This window comes from Cyprinus carpio, chromosome A2, assembly GCF_018340385.1.
Source record: "Cyprinus carpio isolate SPL01 chromosome A2, ASM1834038v1, whole genome shotgun sequence".
In the NCBI taxonomy this organism is placed as follows: Eukaryota; Metazoa; Chordata; class Actinopteri; order Cypriniformes; family Cyprinidae; genus Cyprinus; species Cyprinus carpio.
The window spans coordinates 21996237-22014452 of NC_056573.1; the positions used below are offsets into that span (position 1 = coordinate 21996237).

The following is an 18216-nucleotide window of genomic DNA, read 5'->3' on the forward strand; positions in this document are numbered from 1 at the left end:
ACCTTGCATGAGAAAAAAGTGAGATTTTGTGTTTTTACTCCAGTCAGCTTTTGCTATCTGCTTTAGATGCACCATCAAAGCCAACTCTATCTTTTTCAGGGAGGAGAAAGGATGTTTCAGACCTCAAGCCTTTTTCTTTTTGCTAAATCTCTTTGCTGAATCTTAAGCTTTAGATCTTTGAAACTTAAAATTAGTTTAAAAAGGGGAGAATTTATAGTGTGGAAATCCACAATACTTAGAGTTGAGATTATAACTAATTCAATATCTCTCAACAGCTTTGCTAATTGCATAGAAGTGAACAGTAACTCTTCAGAAAGTTCCATGCAACTCTTAAACAACTTAAAGGAATCGATCACACAAGTTTGTTTCTTCATCTGAACAGATTTGGGCAAATTTAGCAGTACATCACCTGCGTACCAATGGATCCTCTGCAGTGAATGGGTGCCGTCAGAATGAGTGTTCAGACAGCTGATAAAAACATCACAATAATCAAAAAGTAGTCCACACAACTAGCTGATTTATTAATGTCTTGTGTGAAATGTGAATAAGTCAATCCCTTATTGTCCTCTCAAATCAAAAGCCACAAACATATTTGTTAAGAACTGTTTTTGTTTGTAAACTGTGTTTGATCTGTGCATATTTCTCTCCTGATTCAGACAAGATGACTTTTTCACTGGAGAAAGCAATATTATTGATATAGGACTATTTCAGCTGGAAGCAACAGTATAAAGTTCAAAACATCTTGATGGATTTGTTTCTTACAAACATGCAGACATTCACTTCACAAGATATTAATTAATGGACTGAAGTTGTGTGGATAACTTGTGGAATATTGTGATATTTTTATGAGCTGTTTGAACTCTCATTCGGACGGCACCCATTCACTGGAGAGGATCTATTTGTGAGCAACTGATGTAGTGCTACATTTCTGAAGAAACAGACTCATCAACATCTTGGATGGCCTGAGGATGAGTACATTTGTCTTTTGGGTGAACTATTCCTTGAAGTAAATGTAATGTTTCAAACACTCTTAACACTTCTAACACACATGCTGTATTGATGTTTAAGATTTAATGAGTGAGGAATAAGGAGTACTACCATGCTGTCACAACACATGGACGAGGGGTCCTTTCTGCTAAAGCCAAGAAACAAATCTTCAGTCCCAACAGACTGTTTCAGCACAATCTCATACCTAAACAAAAACACACACGGTGAGAGGCCAGCTCTACGACCCATATGTGATTCTGTCATGCATGTATTTTGTCTTACTCTGGCTGTGGCCGTGGGTCAGTGAGGTCATCAAAATGTGCTTCCTCAGTCCCTTCATCCTCATCCCAGATGTTTTTGCTGTACTTCTTCACATAGGCAGTGCTACCTAGAGGGAAGAGAGAGATAAAAAGGATATACAAGGATGCTTTAATGCTCTCAAAAGGTTACCCATAAATCCCAGCATAATAATAATAGAAAAACATGTGACAATGTTTAACAAATTCAAAGAAATTACATAGCTTCACTTGCTAAAAAAAAAAAAAAAAAATTAGTGGACTTACATCCTTACACAAAAGACAGCGCCTGGAGATCATGCACAGACGCGAGACCCTCCATCTCTATAATGGAATTGTTTGGAGTAGAAAGTGAAGGTGAGTTTTCTTATAACTCACAATACCACTATCGATGCAAATCAGCTTAATGTGAAGTCTTAACTGAGATTGTTGTATTTTATGTATATTTATTTTATTATATACATAAGTTAAAAATGGATATAAATACACAAACAGTCAGGTTTATTTAATAACTAAGCGAATAATTTTGACACAGTTTTGTAACGATTTTTATTAAATAACTTTATAAGTTAACTTTATAAAATTAATTGAATACATTTTACAACTTTCCTCTTTATTGTTTTGCAGTACCAAGTGTCATACAGCAGATGGCAGACATACATTGCACATAAAGAGAACAGAACAGGTGTATTCTGTAGTTTTAAAACTAGAACAGAAAACAATTCTGGCTTAGTAGCTACAGCTTTCTTGAGTGACTAAACTGACCATGTTTATGTATATAAATATGGATTTACCTGTGCTTTGTTTTTTTCTAAAATACAATGAAAAAGTTATACATATCCTCAAGGGGTCGGTTTTCCAGCACCTGTCTGTTTATACAGGTTTATAAAGTTAAATTCAACCACTAAAGTTTTAATTTCTAGCCTATACTGGGATAAAGATGAGACTTGGTATGTGATCAGTAGAAATGTCCAGATAGTGTTGGATTAATTAAAAGGCTGCCTACTGCTCCGGGTGTGTGTTCACAGTGTGTGTGTGTGTGTGCACTTTGGATGGGTTAAATGCAGAGCACCAATTCTTAGTATGGGTCACCATACTTGGCTGTATGTCATGTCACTTTCTCAAAGCATGCTGCCATGTTAATTTTAGATAAAGATGTTGAGTTGACGACAGAATCTTTATATCAAGGCACTTGACCTGAGTATTTGCACTTTTCAATATTTTTCGGAGAAATTAGGTTCACAATCAAAATACAACTTAACAAATTTTAAGATTATTTAAGAAATTTAATTTTTGTTAAAGAAATTCCTACCCTATTTTGAGATATGTGAGAGCCATGTGCATCAGTCAGGGAAACTGATTGTGTATGTTTCTGTAAGCATGTGTGGAGGTTTACTAAGTCACAGCTGAATTTGTTGCCTGCAGCAGTTATAGAGGGGATCTGTAAAGCTAGTTATCAGTATTCCATTCATGTGGTTTCTCTCTCCACCTCCATATCTTTCTCTCTCTGCGGTATTGTTTCTTTATGGTCATAGATTTCTTTTTGTTCCTCATATTTTTCACAAAAAGACTCAGAGACTCCCTGGTTTCTCCTCAGCTCCTCAGTCTTTCATCTTATAAGTACACTCTGATGAGAACCCTTGACTGTTTTATTCTGCCATTCTCAGCATTCCTAAATTGAATTGCTGTTGTACCGCTGTCAATCTGAATTGAGAACGGATCTGCTTAAGTTGATCTGTATTTGAATGGAAATATCAGTTTGAGTCTGAACTGTGCATCTAAATTTCCAAAGGACTTATTTGAATTTGAGTGCAGCCGTGTTGGAGATTTTCGATCCATTGAAGCTGTTGTGTTTGAGGTCGGATTTCTGGAGTATATATTGAGTCTGTATTGGAGTGCAGATCTGTTTAACTGGGTCTGAATTCAAGTTGCAAAATCATTAAAGTCTGAATTCAGAATAAATCTGTTTATGTAATTATGAATTAAGAACAAACCTGTGTATGTGAGTTTACACTGAGAACAAATCTATGTAGGCAAGTCTGAATTCAAAACCAATCTACATAGAGGAATCTGAATTGGGAACAAATATACATGCGCGAGTCTGAATTGAGAACAAACCTATGTTAGTGAGTCTGAACTGAGAACAAATCTATGTAGGCGATGTGAATTGAGAACAAATCTATGTAAGCGGGTCGGAATTTAGAACAAATCTGCATAGGGGAAGCAGAATTGAGAACAAATATTCGTAGGTGGTCCTAAACTGAGAATAAATTTACATAGGCAAGTCTGAACTGAGAAAAAAATATGTATTTTTTAATTAGTTAGAATTTTATTACATCACATTTAACACAGTATACATTTTGGTCTGTTAACATGTTTTTGTGATTCTGAGTCTGAGATTATTTAAATAAGAATTTTCCAATAGAATCATCCAATAGAAAAGGCTTTTATCACTGTGTAGAAGAACAGAGGTTACAGGAGCCATGCAGCTCCGTTTCATGTGTGTTCTGGTTGAAGTTCTCTTCATACCATTTCACTGATCTGATCTAATGTCAGAAATATGGCTAAAGCTTTTCCCAGCTTATCCCACCAAAGGAGCTGGCAGTCAGCACTAATTAACAAATTACCAAGAATAATGGTATGCAATATCCCAGTGCTTTTGAAAGTTTTGTTTAGATGTTCATTTCTGGAATTAAGGAAGTAATTGAGTTGTAGATCCAGCTGCCGCTGCCACCTGTGTGTGTGTGTGTGTGTGTGTCAGTGTTTGTTTTAGTGTGAGCATGTGTGGGTAGTTACCCAGAGATTCAGGATTTTTCTGACTACAGTCACACTGGGAACATGAGGATTTTAGATGACTTACAATTCTATCTCCTATTGTTCATTGTAATGCCACAAAGTCAGAAAACCCATGACTGGATTGTACTAAAGGCTTATAATTCCTTGCATGATGTCTTGTATTTGGATTGGGCGCAGTTGTTTGCTCAGACTGATAGCTTTGTGTATTCATATAAAAACTGCCAAGGTGGAAACATTCTCACATCTTTATGTCTTCACTGCACATTTGGTTGAGTTTCAGCAAAATGTACCTGTACATATCAGTTTGCAGCGACATTCCCGGCCCTAGGCAGAGAAGTGCTCAGCGCTCTGAGAGATCCGCCGGCCGTTTCCTCCAGAGACAAGGGACAGGACTGAGCTCACACCACAGAGCAGGTTGTCCCCACTGGAAAGACAGATCCAGCTCTGCCCTGGAGCTGCAGCAGCTGGGGCATTTCATGTAGATCCATGGGTACTCTTCGCTGGAATCAGTAGGTGCCAACACCAAAATGATCTACAGGTACATAGTACTAGTTTTTACACAGTACTTAAAGCATTTTATACAACATAGAAGCATTAGGTCAACCTTACTGTGGTGTAACTGGCTTGTGAGAAAGTGTCAAAATTCACTGCAAACTTGCTTATTTTATTATACCAGCAACATATATTATCTGCCTGTTCTTTACAAAATATCACTCTTAAATGATCTTTTGATATTTTAGAATCAATTTAATATAACGTCTAGGGGCTGTTTGACCCAGGCAGAATTTGATGTGCTTTTGTACTTAAACTCTGAACTTACACTACCATTCAGTTTGGTTTAGTAAGATTTTGAATGTTTTTGAAAGTCACTTATGTTCACCAAAGATGCATTTATTTGCTTAAAAATGCAGTAATATTGTGAAATATTATATTATATATATTATATTATAGATATCAATATATTATATATATATATCAATATATTATATTATAATTATATTATATAATTATATATTATATATATCACTTTTGAAGACCATGGTGTGCTGATTAATATTTTTGTGGAAATCAAATTTCTTTTTTATATGTTCTTTTATGAATAATGGATGCTTCTATTTAAGCCATTCTTGTTGAATGAAAGTATTAATTAATTTATTTTAAAAAAATACAAAATCTTACCAATCCTAAACTTTTGAAAGGTAACATGTGTCCTAAAACCTTTTCTGATATGGATTTCAAAAGTAATTGGCTTGTAAGTTTAGAAGGTAAACTTTTTTTTTCACCTTAAAAAATATTTTCTTCAAGTGGAAAGATTTAAGCCATGATGACCTGCTTACTTCAAGGGATAGTTCACCCAAAAATTAAAATTCTGTCATCATTTACTCACCTTCACGTTGTTTTAAACCTGTATGGATTTCTTACTTCTGCAGAATCTTAAAGATATTTTTAAGAAACGTTACCAAAAAAAAAAAAAAAAAAAAAACTTTTGGAACAACATGACAGTGAGTAAATGATGGTGGAATTTTCATTTTTGGGTGAACAATCCCTTTAAAGAAAAGTAAATAGATAAATTGGTTTGTTGGAAAGTGTACAAGTTTTCAGTTTCAATAGTATTCAAGTACAATTATCCAAAAGAATACTTTAGTACACAAGTATGATTCAATTATTCAAGTACATCCCTGATTTTATGAAGGGCCCATTCAGCACTGGTTTATTTTGCAGTCATGTTTTTCAACTGTTATCAGCTGCAGTTTGCAATATTAATTTACTTGCACACTTATTCATTATACAAAATAAATTACATGACCCATAACGGCTTACTCAAGAAAATTAGCAAATTAAATGAGCCATGGATTCAGTATCTGTTTGAATAAATGAAGCAGTTGGGATTTACAGTAATAGAATTCACAAAGCAGGAAAAACCAGGCCAAAGTGTTTAACCGAGATTCAAAATATGTAAAGCAGGTTTTCAGAAGCATGTTTGCTGCTTTTCAATTACATTCTTGACATGTTTATTATCTATGTAGACACTTTGCATTTTTAGAGCATGTCTTTTGGAATGAAAAGACAAGTACCCATACTGTATAATCAGTGCGTGAAAGCATGCGTCAAAGATCAAAGGTTTTGTTTATGATCTGAAACACCAGTATTTGTCAGAGGTGTTGGAGGGGCTAGTGTTGGGTAAAATAAAGCTATTAGCTCTGATTAGCAGCCAGCTTGATCTCCTTTGACTCACTCTGTTTTTTATGCAAATAAGTAGCAATACAACTAATCCCATTTGACAGCTGGGATTATTCTGAGGGGAAAGAGGGAGAGAGATGAGGGTTAGGAATGTAGTTGTGCAGAAGGAAAAGGTCATTATGTAGACAAAATGTAAATCTATTCTTACATAAGCATATTTGATGTAGATGTGAAAAGCATACATTATCAATTATAGGGGTTCTGTACAACTAATTGTCATGGCCAGTGACTGACAGATTCATACTGTGACCATGTGCCATGCTGAGACCAGTGGTTATGATGATTTTGCTTGCTGGATGATGTTACAGCCTATTAATAATGTACGTTCAGCAGTCCAAAATAAAAGTCTTTTTTTATATTGTTATTCTGCTTTTTGATATAAAAGGCATAGTTCACCCAAAAATGTAAATTCTGTCATCATTTACACACCTTGTTTGGTTATAGGTAACTAAACAGCTGATGGTCATTATGACTTCCATTGTATTTGTTTTTTTTATATTTCATTATTATGGAAGTCAAAGTGGGTCATCAGTTTGATGGTGAGTAAATTATAATATCATTTTAATTTTTGGCTGAACTATCAATTTAAAACATGACAGCAAGGTAACCTTCCTGAACTGGTCAATTATGTGAATTAATTAATATTCATAAGTCTAATATTCATAATAGATTAATATTCATGTTTTTTACAAATATGTTTTTCAGGATAACTAATTTCAGTATATCACACTAAAAATGAAAATACCTGACTTTACATTTGCACTAATTTCTAACAACTATTAACTATTAAAAATTGCAAATTTAAATTCTAATTCAAATCTCTGCTTCGCCTCGTGGCTGCATCACCACCTCGGGTGTGCATTATTTTCTAATAATTCAACAGCAGTTATTCCTTACATGTAGAATAGAATTCTGCAATTGTGTGTGCAATGTGTCTGAATTGTTTTGGTCTTAATGTTAGTACAAAAACATGCCTTTACCCACTGAACTGTAATGAAATGTAGTCTATACTAGTAAATAAATTTTTTTAATATCAGCCAACTACACTTTGTTAAGAAGGCTAAATTGTCCCCCCAGCTCCAGTGCCAATGGTTGTTTCTATTACATTTCATCATATAGTGCAGCCCACATCAGATTTTCACATTTAATTGTGTTTGTAATTCAATTACTTTCTCGACTGTTCTTAGAGAGGAGAAACTTATGATAATGTTATCTGGATAAACTAAGACGTTTAAAATGAGGGAGTGATGTCCTCGGAGGGCTCTTGCAAAACCATGTTTGACTAAACTAATTTCCTGTTAGAGCTCTTTATTTGGATGAGTGTAATAAAGTGGGTGATCTCTGACTGAGTCTCATTATCAGGGGCACGTTTAGAGAGATCTTTATCTCAGGATGCCAGAATAGTTTTTCCATCAAGGGACGCCAAAGTGTGACAGTCTCAGATTAAGCTCACTTTAATGACACACTTACACTCAGTTAAGACTGTCAGACAGAGTCGGGCCATTCAGCTACAATCCTGGAGGGCCACTGCACTGCAGAGTTTAGCTCCAACACCTTTGTAGGATTTCAGTCCATGTCTGTTTGCTTTGAGGTCATCTATATGTGTACTCCTAAAGTCGAAAATTGTAAATGCAAAAGTCTCCAAAAATATTTCAGCAAATCGGCCAATAATAACATTATATTTATATATGACTTAGTCTATTTTTGCTCTGACAACAAAGCCACAGCAGAATAAACCATACCGCATCTGATAACAACTTGTGTAGTGTTCATGAACTAATTGTCTGCATGAATTATTTAGAGATTCACCCATAAGGACAGTCACTTGTTTCATTAATGAATGAATCCGTGTTCTTGAATGAATTAACGACACACTCATAAAGACAATCACTTTTTTGGTTATTTTAATATTTTGTATATACTATTATATATACATATTTTGAGTAACTTTATTTTTATGTTCTCAATTTTCCTTTTAATTATAGATTTAGTTATTTTCTTATAAGCTTTTGTCATTTTTTATTATTCTTTTTGGTATTTCTATTTAGCATGACCATTTTTTAATTTTTTTATTTATTTTAGTTGTGGTAAAAAAAAAATCTTATTATTTATATGTTATTTATTTGTTTCAGTAAACTATTCGTATAAGTCTGGGCCTAATTAATATTATCATTTCAGCTTTGTTTCAATCACTGAACTATAATATCTATCTGTGTGTGTGTGTGTGTGTGTGTGTGTGTGTGTGTGTGTGTGTGTGTGTGTGTGTGTGTGTGTGTGTGTGTGTGTGTGTGTGTGTGTGTGTGTGTGTGTAACTTTTTTTCTGGCAAATATTTTGCAAATTGAGCAAAGGAAAGAAAACTGCTTATTAAGAGATTTCATGGTTCTTACTCAAGGGTTAGGTGGCCTTGACCCAGGGTTCAAAATGTACTGTTATTATATATTTGGTATTATTTGAATGGCAGTTCAGTAAATTCAGTCATTATGACCAAATGTTTTGGGAGAAAATCAGCAGTGAATATTCTTTGGAATTTTTCTTTGCCAGCTAGGACAGGTTTCAGGCTGGTTCTGTCCAGTTTTCTCATATATGATGTTAGGTTACTGTCAGGTTCTAGTTTGTCATTTCTAAAGCCCCTAATTTATTTTGTGTGATAGTCTGTGAAGTTGGGTCTACTTGCTGAAAGAGGAAATAAAAACATTTTCAGGTTTGATCAGGTTGAGTCTTTAATATCTGTGTGCACCAGTCAGGTTGGATCACATGATCTTGATTACAAGCCAGATTCAGGTTTTGATTTAATGTTTTGTTTTGAATTCCCTCACTGAACAACATGTTTTGTTCATTCATTGTTATAATCCCACTGCAGCACAATGAAGTTTCAAGGAAAGCAGTGGCACACATGTGCCGCGTTCATTGTGGGACACTGCTTTAGTTAAGCTCAGCATTCACATTAATGCTGCATGTTGTGTTTCATTTGACAACCAGATGACAAAAACAATACACACTCTCAGCAGTTTAATAAAATATAAATAAAAAAATATCAAGATGTCGAATTAATGCTTAACTGTTCCATTACACCCTTTTATAAGTTTTTGCAGTGTACTACATGTGACACACTGCGAAATGAGAACGACATCTGCATTATAAATGTATCCAAGCGTATCACACTCACACATACACACGTAGTCCCATCCAGATGGATTGTCTTCACTCTCGCTGTTGAGCGCAGCACTGAGCCGCTGGTGAGAGACTGCAGTTATTTCAGTCTCATTGCAGTCTCTCTCTCTCCATCTCCCACTCTCTCCTCCCTCCTTATAGTCTCTGATTGAGCATCATTCTCACATGCTATGCTTTCATGCCTCCTCTTTCACACTCACTCTCTCTCTCTCCAGCTCTGTTAGCTTCTCTTTCACTTACAGCCCCAGTGATCATGCCGCATCCCTCTCTCCTTCTGTCCTCTTCTCTGCCTGTCTGCTTTCGTTTACATATTTCTTCATCACACTGACTCTTTTCAGTGCCAGCCGAATCGCATTCGTCTGTTTTTGGAAAGAGGACATTTAAATGCAGGACGTGGCGTGTTTTTCAGTTTGCAGATTACTTATCTGGACGGGTTTTGGAAGGGTGTCTGGTTCCATTTTGGAGTTTCAGGAATACATCGGTCGTCCGGTTTGCAGCCTGCCAAGTGTTTTCCCAGAGTCCCGGAGTCTGTTGCATAGCTGTGCGTCTCCTGAGGTGCACTCGGACTGCTCTTATAGTCTCGGTGAGGAGCGTGGGCTGAAGAAAACCCCCCTCAGCCCGTCATCAGCCCGAGGAGGAATACCGTTGAGGGTCAGCTAAGATCAGTGGAGGGGAAAGAGTGACAAAAGGAAGCAAAACAAAGAGAAGAGTGAAGGGCAAAGCAGTGTCTCACAGGTCAAGAAGAGCATCAAACGGCGGCACAGACAGGATCAGCTCCTGTTGGGAAAGAGAGCGAGAGTTTCAGAAAGAGAGAGGCAGGCTTTCATTTGTAAACTCTAAACAAGTGACAATAAACTATTCAGTACTTGAGAGCCAATCCAGAACTCCATCCTGATACTCTTTGACTTCCAGGACAAGCTGTGTCAGTTTTTTCCTGCTCAAGTTCTTTTGCAGTTAACAACCATGCAGGTGTCCTTCGCGTGTACAGATCACGGGTTGAAGGCCCCGCGCTCCAGCGAGCCGAACAAACAGAACACGTCGAGTCCGAACACGGCCAGCGCAGCGCGGGCACGGTTCCGAACGGTGGCGCTGATCGCCCGAAGCCTGGGCTCCTTTACTCACAGGCACCACATTTCCCTGAAAGAGTCCACTGGAAAACTCACTGGCATGAAGTACAGGTACAGAAAACTTCTGGCAACCACTGAAAAGTTGATGATAATATTGCTAAATATATTTGACACAGTTTGAGTGTGTCAATTGAGAATTCTGTTTTAACACTAACATGTATAGTTATGATAAATCTGATCTTTGTTATTCTCAAAAAAGACATTGAAAATGTTTCTATAAAAATAGCAGTTTACTCTGTGAATGAATAATCATTACAACTCATTCCCTCTGTCCTTGAAATCTTAAAGGTATATTTCATCCAAAAATTTTTGTTAATTTACTCACCCTCATGTTGTTTCAAACCTATATGCATTTCTTTCTTATGTAGAACACAAAAACAGATATTATGAAGAATGTTTATAACCAAAAAGTTTTGATTGCCATTGACTTCCACAGTATATTTTGTTCATAAAGTGGAAGTCAATGGGAACTGAAACTGTTTGGTTCTTTAAAATAGCTTCTTTAATGTTCCACACAAAAAAAGAAAGAAAGTAAAGCAAGTTTCAATTTTCCTTTTTGGGTGTACTTAAATGTTTAGTTCATGAAATAATGTTGTTGTTTTATTTTTTTTTGATGGAGTGGTTAATAAAGTGAGTTGGTGGAGTGATTGATGAAGTGAAAAGTAAATTGTGATTGGCTCCATTGTGAACAGTAGATTATTTAATTACTCTCTCAAAACAAACCGCGGTTTCTTGTCTCGTGTGTGGAATACTCAATTGGAGGAAAGGCTATTGCAGAGAGCTGAAACAATCCGTGTGTGTGTGTGTGTGTGTGTGTGTGTGTGTGTGTGTGTGTGTGTGTGTGTGTGTGTGTGTGTGTGTGTATGAATTTGAGGGGGAGGTGTGAACTAATGGTTTTTGCTGCTGGAAATAATTAATTGCATCTGAGACACAAGTATACCACAAGCATGCAACAGGTATCCCATATCTGCTAGTTTCCATAACAACAGCGAACTCGCTGTTTGCCTGCACTTTACTCTAATTGGACAAATTAGCTGTTGGACAGGGGTCATAATTGGGCAGTAAACCAGATCACCCTCAGCTGACGTCCAGCTTCACACACACTCATGTTTTACATTTGTTACTTTTCTACACTTTCACTGAATTAATTGTGTGATTAAAGGGCCGTATCATGGGGAAAATAATTTTGTCCTGATCTTTTGAAATAAGATTTTGATGTACTATAAAAACATACTGTCACTTTCATAACAGATGTTATTCATATTATCATTCCTGAACAGCAGAAGAACTAATAATAAGATTAAATGTAGGGAAACCTTATGCCACTATAACCTTTCCAAAGGATTCCAGTGTTTGGAAAGTGTGGCTAAAGCTTATTTTTTACCAGATCCATGTCATTTTAATCTTAAGGGTTTATGTGGCTCATTTCAGCAAGGATTGTTTTGTGAATATGATAAGGTAATGCACGCATTGCAGAGAGGTTGTTTGAAAGAAGGAGCACCGCAAACTACTTTTGATCAGTCTTGTGTCTATATGCACATGAACCTTTTTTAAAATAACGATGTGAATATAAACATGTTGAAGAATAAGCTGAGGAGACTTTATTTCCTTATTTTGACTTATTGAGGTCAAGTCAAATCACATGACAAAACAAGACATTTCAAACCATCAGAGGCTCGCAGGGCACAACTTCTTGCAGATAATTCTGATTTTTACAGGGCAAGGTTACACATAAGTAATGACCCTCTGTTTATCTGTATATGTCGGATGTTCTGGAGAACAAATATCTGTCTCTGTGGTTTAATCATCTGTCACTCACTGTGATTTAATCTTTAGAAATAGCAATTGCTCTGACAGCGTAGAACTTCGGGCGTTTTTGTAAACATTACATTTGTGTAGAAGAAGTGCTGCTTACATTTTATCATCTTTCTATTGCACAAGAGCGTGTGTATTTGATTAAGATTGTGTGTTTACAGTCAGTGGTCAGAATGAATGTATTTGAATAAATGTGTGACATTGAAGTAAATTGCTGTTCAATCTTTGGGTTTGTTCTGCTCAGGGTCCAAATTTAACTTTCTACTAAATGTGCCATATGCAAAAATTGAGAAAATGTACAGGCCACAAATATGTTTTTCTGTATTTTGCATCATTTCCTTATTTTACTTTTTGCATTTTTTATGAAGAATCATACACAGAATAATTTTGTTCCTCATTTTATTCGGGTGCAGACTTTATTTGGGTTGCATAACCATAGGAATGTGTCACTGCATGAAATAAAATATTTAATTTTTTTTTTACTTTTTATTTGATTTTAAAATTACATATTACATTATAAAATTAAAATTAGAATTCTTATATTGTGTTTAAGCTGTATTATTTTGGAATTCTAAAAAATGTTACTGTCAAATTCAATTTACTCTCCAAACCAAAAAAGATTGCTCTTATTTGGGTCTTTGAGCATTTTCTTTGGACCCTGAATCAACTCAACCTAATCATAACCCTGTCCTAACAAATCTGAGCAGTAAGGCTCTTTTCTGTGTTCTCGCTCTCTTTCTGTCACACTTGCTCCAACTTTATAAATGACAAGAAACCTTAAGATACAGTTTAAAACTTTGATGTCCACATATCTGTAAAGACCATATCTTAGTGTGTCCAAGGGATTAAACATTAGCATTGTGTGTGTGTGTGTGTGTGTGTGTGTGTGTGTGTGTGCGTGTGCGTGTGTGTGTGTTTTTGTATCACCCTCTTTCATTTATTCAATTAATAAAAGTGTAATTCTCCCTGGTATTTCTGAATTCCCAGCACTAAAGCAAACAGTTGCAGTGTTTCATGGTTCGCTGGCCGGTGCTGCTGTCCAGATGGGCAGTCATGCTCTGTGTATGTGTGTGTGTGTGTGTGTGTGCATTTGTCCTTGTCATTGTATTTGTGTGTGGTCTTCTGTTTTCTTGGCCATTGGCCTATTAGAAATCAATCAGTGTATGTGTTAGTTTTAATTGGCATAAGCATTTTTCTTCACACCATAATGGTCCATTGTGCAAATGTGCTTGTTTTTGTGTTTGAGTGGAACACAGCAGCTGTGTTCCAGAATCTTCTGAAGCACATGATAAGGAGACCTCATAGATGCCCAAAAGGGCACAGTAGTCGTATTTCACTTTTTCATTTTTGGGGGTTTATTGGGGGATTTGTGATAATGCATTTCTAGCCAGGTTTTCACAGTATATTTACTTGTGCGAGGTGTAGTCCACACACACATACACAAAAAACAATATTATATTGTCATATACTCACTTTCATATTGTTGCAAATCAATATGACTTATCTATCTATCTATCTATCTATCTATCTATCTATCTATCTATCTATCTATCTATCTGTCTGTCTGTCTGTCTGTCTGTCTGTCTATCTATCCATTGTTAGTTAGTTAGAAGGTAGGCAGGTCAATTATATGAGCAACATTAGGGTGAGTAGATGATGACATCATTTTAATTTTAAGTGAACTATGCCTTTAATTGTCAGATGAGCTCTGGGCTGCTCAGACATTGCTGAGGGTCTAAACCTGATTCCGCTGGAGAGAGAACTGAGGATCATCCCGAGGTGCTTAGAAAATCCCTTCCTGCTCACAGTTACCCATCTGTTAATCATCATATTGTGTTATTCATTTGCTGATGAGGCTTAATAGTTTTGTTTTAAAATTATTTCATTTTTATTAAAATACTGCACGAATACATTCTCAAACACAGAGGTAATATCGTTCAGATCCCACCCCCACGCGCGCGCGCACACACACACACACACACACACACACACACACACACACACACACACACACACACACACACACACACACACACACACACACACACAGAGTAGTTAGTTATCACACTCTGCAGCAGTCCCCTGTCTGCTCTAAATTCATTATCAATTCTGTTTTACGATGACTACAGTATCACTAGAGACAGTAATGAGGCTTCGCACTAACACACACTCTCACAAGCTTGTATTCCTACAACAGTCTTACTGAAATGCTTAAAGCAGGTGGACGCGTCCTTTTAATGGTCATACTAAATATTTGACTGCTTCTCTTTTATCTGTCTGGTCCTCCATATGCTGCATGTTGTTAGTTTATTAATAAAACCCTTACAAAAAAGTATTGTGACATGCCATAGTATATATTTTAGTTTTTTGATACATGATATGGTACTGTACCATGGTACAGTTTGGGGTCAATACAATTTGAATGAAATCAATCAGAAGTCACAGTAAAGACATGTATGATGTAAAATTATTTCATAATATTACTGTACTTTTACAGTAATTATTTTTCTTTACTGTACTTTCTATCAAACCTGCGGCCATAGTGAACATAAGAGACTTAAATGTTTCTTATAATATAAGAAACGTTTAAAAATCTTACCAACTCCCAACTTTTGAATGATAGTGAGTTTTGAACGTTTATGGTGGTAATATGGTATTTTTGGAGTACCATATAAAAACGACGATACATGAGTTTCAGTAAAAAATTAATATGTACCATGGTACGGCAGTGGTATCACATGTACTGCTATGTTTTCTTATATATATCATGGCACTGAAATCCATGTATCATGTTATATACAGTATATGGTACTCCTAGGTACTTACAAAAATACCAAGGTACTACTAAGGTATTCTGAAAAACAAATGCCATAGTAACATGTTCAAAAAACATGATGTTAGAAATAAGATTACCATGGTTCGTGGTAAACCATGACATTATGACAGTGTCTAAAATTTTGTACCAACTAAGTTACCATGTACCATGCTCAGAATAACATAATTTCTATGGACACATGGTGGTACCACGCTTTGCAACTGATACTAGATCTGATTCTGTGTTTTTGTGTTATGTGTGTTTTGAGCATCCAGTCAAACAAGGAAAAAACCTGTTGTGTTTCTATATTATCATGCACATGTACAAACAAATCAGACCTGCTTTCCTGTCAAGACACATGTTCTTCATACACCTTCCTCTGTACAATGTCAATTAAACGATAAATACCATTTCCATTGACTTGCTGAGGCATTTCTGAGCTCTTCTGTCACACAGTCTCTAGTTATTCAGCTCTCTGACTCAGCTTGCTGTGATGAGGAAGGATCTGTTGACATCCAACGGCGTGCTTGTCTGCTACCCGGAAAAAGACACACACACCCATCACACGGAGAACAGGGAGTTTTAAATTATATATGTCTGCAGCTGAGAATGTGCTGTGGTTGTAATGTCACACAGACTAATAATGGCTGGGGAAACGTCAGACAAAAAAAAAAAAAAATAGGGGAGATGATGTTTGGCGACATCCATCACTTTTGCAACATCTGCAACACAGTGAAGGATGAAGCCGCCACTTATAAAGACAACAGATTTGTCTTATTTGAAAAGGCAATAATCTGAGAAGCCTGACCTGACCTGCAGGGACAAGATAGAGTGATTAAGTAGGTCATTTTTTTTACGGAGTGTATCTGTTCATTTTGTTTCATGCTTACCCAGATCATTTAAGGGGGTGATATGCAGAAAGTTGGAGACGGATCTATTTGGAAGGGAATGTGAACTGTGCATGCTGATTTGATATTCTCACCATAAACTGAAAACCAGGGGGTTGGTGTCCACGAGCCAAAATCAATGTTCTTGGTTTCCCTCCAGATGCATACTAACTAATTTCCTGCGAGTCAATGCAACTGCACAGAAATATTCAAATACCATGTCTGGTTGTTCCTCCTAAAATGCAGAAACTCCATGTTTATTGTCTTATTACGATGCAAAATCAGGTTCTGAGGCTGGCAGGTTTGGCTCTAGCATCAGGAGCCGTTGCTCTGGTATTTTCACTAAAAAGAGAATCTGAGTGGTGCAAAACCCACCACCACAATGTTAAGGTGTTGTGGGTGGTTGCCAGGGTGTTGCTATGTGGTTGTTAAGGTGCTCAGAGTGGTTTTTCATGATCTGCTGATATTTCAGTGTCTGATATTGCCGTCAATAAATTTGGCTCAGGTCCCTTCTTCAGTGTAAGTATGGTATTTTTCATCTACCTGTTGAAAATTGTAAATCCAATTGCATAGAAAAATAATATCACACCTCTCCTCAACAATACACATTTTCTGAAGTGTCATTTAGTTCTGTAGCATAAGTGAATTAGATGCCAAAGTTTATTACTTCAGTGTTTGTTTAGATGGATGGATTGATGGATACATACGTACGTTAGATAAATAATTTGAGGGCAGTGATGGTGAACCTAGAACAATTTGATTTGTGGTGCAGAGCTGAGGTGTGGGTTTAAAGTGAATGAGGTGTTAACTCTGACTCAGTCAGGCATTAAGAGGGAGCCACATATCAGAGTAGAGGAAATTTTAATGATGGAGGAGTTGAAATGGATTGCTGAGATTTTACTGTAGATTGAAATCAGGGCTGCTGTCAAAGTTACATCCTCACTTTGATGAATAGAGCTGTGGCTAATGTATTTTATATTTTAGCCAATAAGATGATCTAAATAGGAGGCTAAATCCATAAAAAGCTCAGATCCAAGACTTTGGGGCATAAATACCAGACGGTCATTTTGTGTGTGTCTATTCACATGTACTTTTTAAAGCTATTAAAGAGTTTTGTTCTCTGATAATAGCCATCTTAAATCACTGAAGTGCTGTAAGAGTCACAACGGTCTCTGTGGATCAAACATTCAGTTGTTGTCCACACTGAGAGAAAGTTAAAATAGTTTCCTCTATGTCCTAAAATAAGGTCCATTATTCACATGCGCTATAGTGGGAGGTCATGAATGCTTTTTTGAAAACCAAATAGCAGAAACATGCTTGAACAGAGTTTTTAAAAGATGTTAAAAAATATAAATTATAAGGATGCATACATACAGTACATATTTTATTTTATCTATTTATTTTTTACTTTATACATATTTTTCTTATTAAAATAAAATGAAATATAAAGGCACTAGAGCCACAGTATGTTATGTCTTTGATAACAGTTTTTCTCACTCTCTCTCCACAGGAATCTTGGGAAGTCAGGACTGCGAGTGTCATGCCTTGGACTTGGTAAGCATTTTTTGATTTATAAACCAGCAGCCATTAACCATAAACACCAAAGGGTCGCACTGAATATAAGTACTATAGATTAGTGATACATTCACACAATGTGTTTCAATGAAGTGCAAGCAACAGTGTGTGTCTGAAGAGTCACATGATCTCAAAAATGTTGTCTTCCCTCCATTCATATTTAATTTATCATGAATTAAAACACAAGCTCACTAACTGCCTCACACACTCCACACACAGCAGGAGAGTGATGGGTTGAAGCTTAATTTATTCTCTCTTTCCTTTTATTTTTACGATTAGATGTGGTTTCATTAACAAGCCTTCTGAACGAAACATAATGACTGTATAAATCTGTTGTAGACTTCTCTTGAGATATAAAAGCAGTGTGGCTTATATAACAGGAGGTTCTAATGCTACAGGACTCTTGGAGAGAACATGCCTGATTCAGTTCATTCCAATATGTGTGTTTTATTTGTATCGCTACAAATCAATGCAAGACACACAAGAAAATTACAGCAGTGTCAGT

At 36.2% G+C, this 18216-nt stretch overlaps 1 protein-coding gene across 1 annotated transcript in view; it reads left to right on the forward strand.

Annotated features, from left to right (window-relative positions):
* Positions 1–10262: 10262 nt before the first annotated feature.
* The window catches only part of LOC109088337 (voltage-gated potassium channel subunit beta-1-like), a 29600-nt gene continuing 21646 nt past the window's right edge, over positions 10263–18216 (forward strand). The window contains exons 1-2 of the mRNA XM_042778665.1: positions 10263–10670; positions 17647–17690. Coding sequence (XP_042634599.1) covers positions 10456–10670; positions 17647–17690 — 259 coding nt within the window. The 5' untranslated portion in view covers positions 10263–10455. The remainder of the gene's footprint in view (positions 10671–17646; positions 17691–18216) is intronic.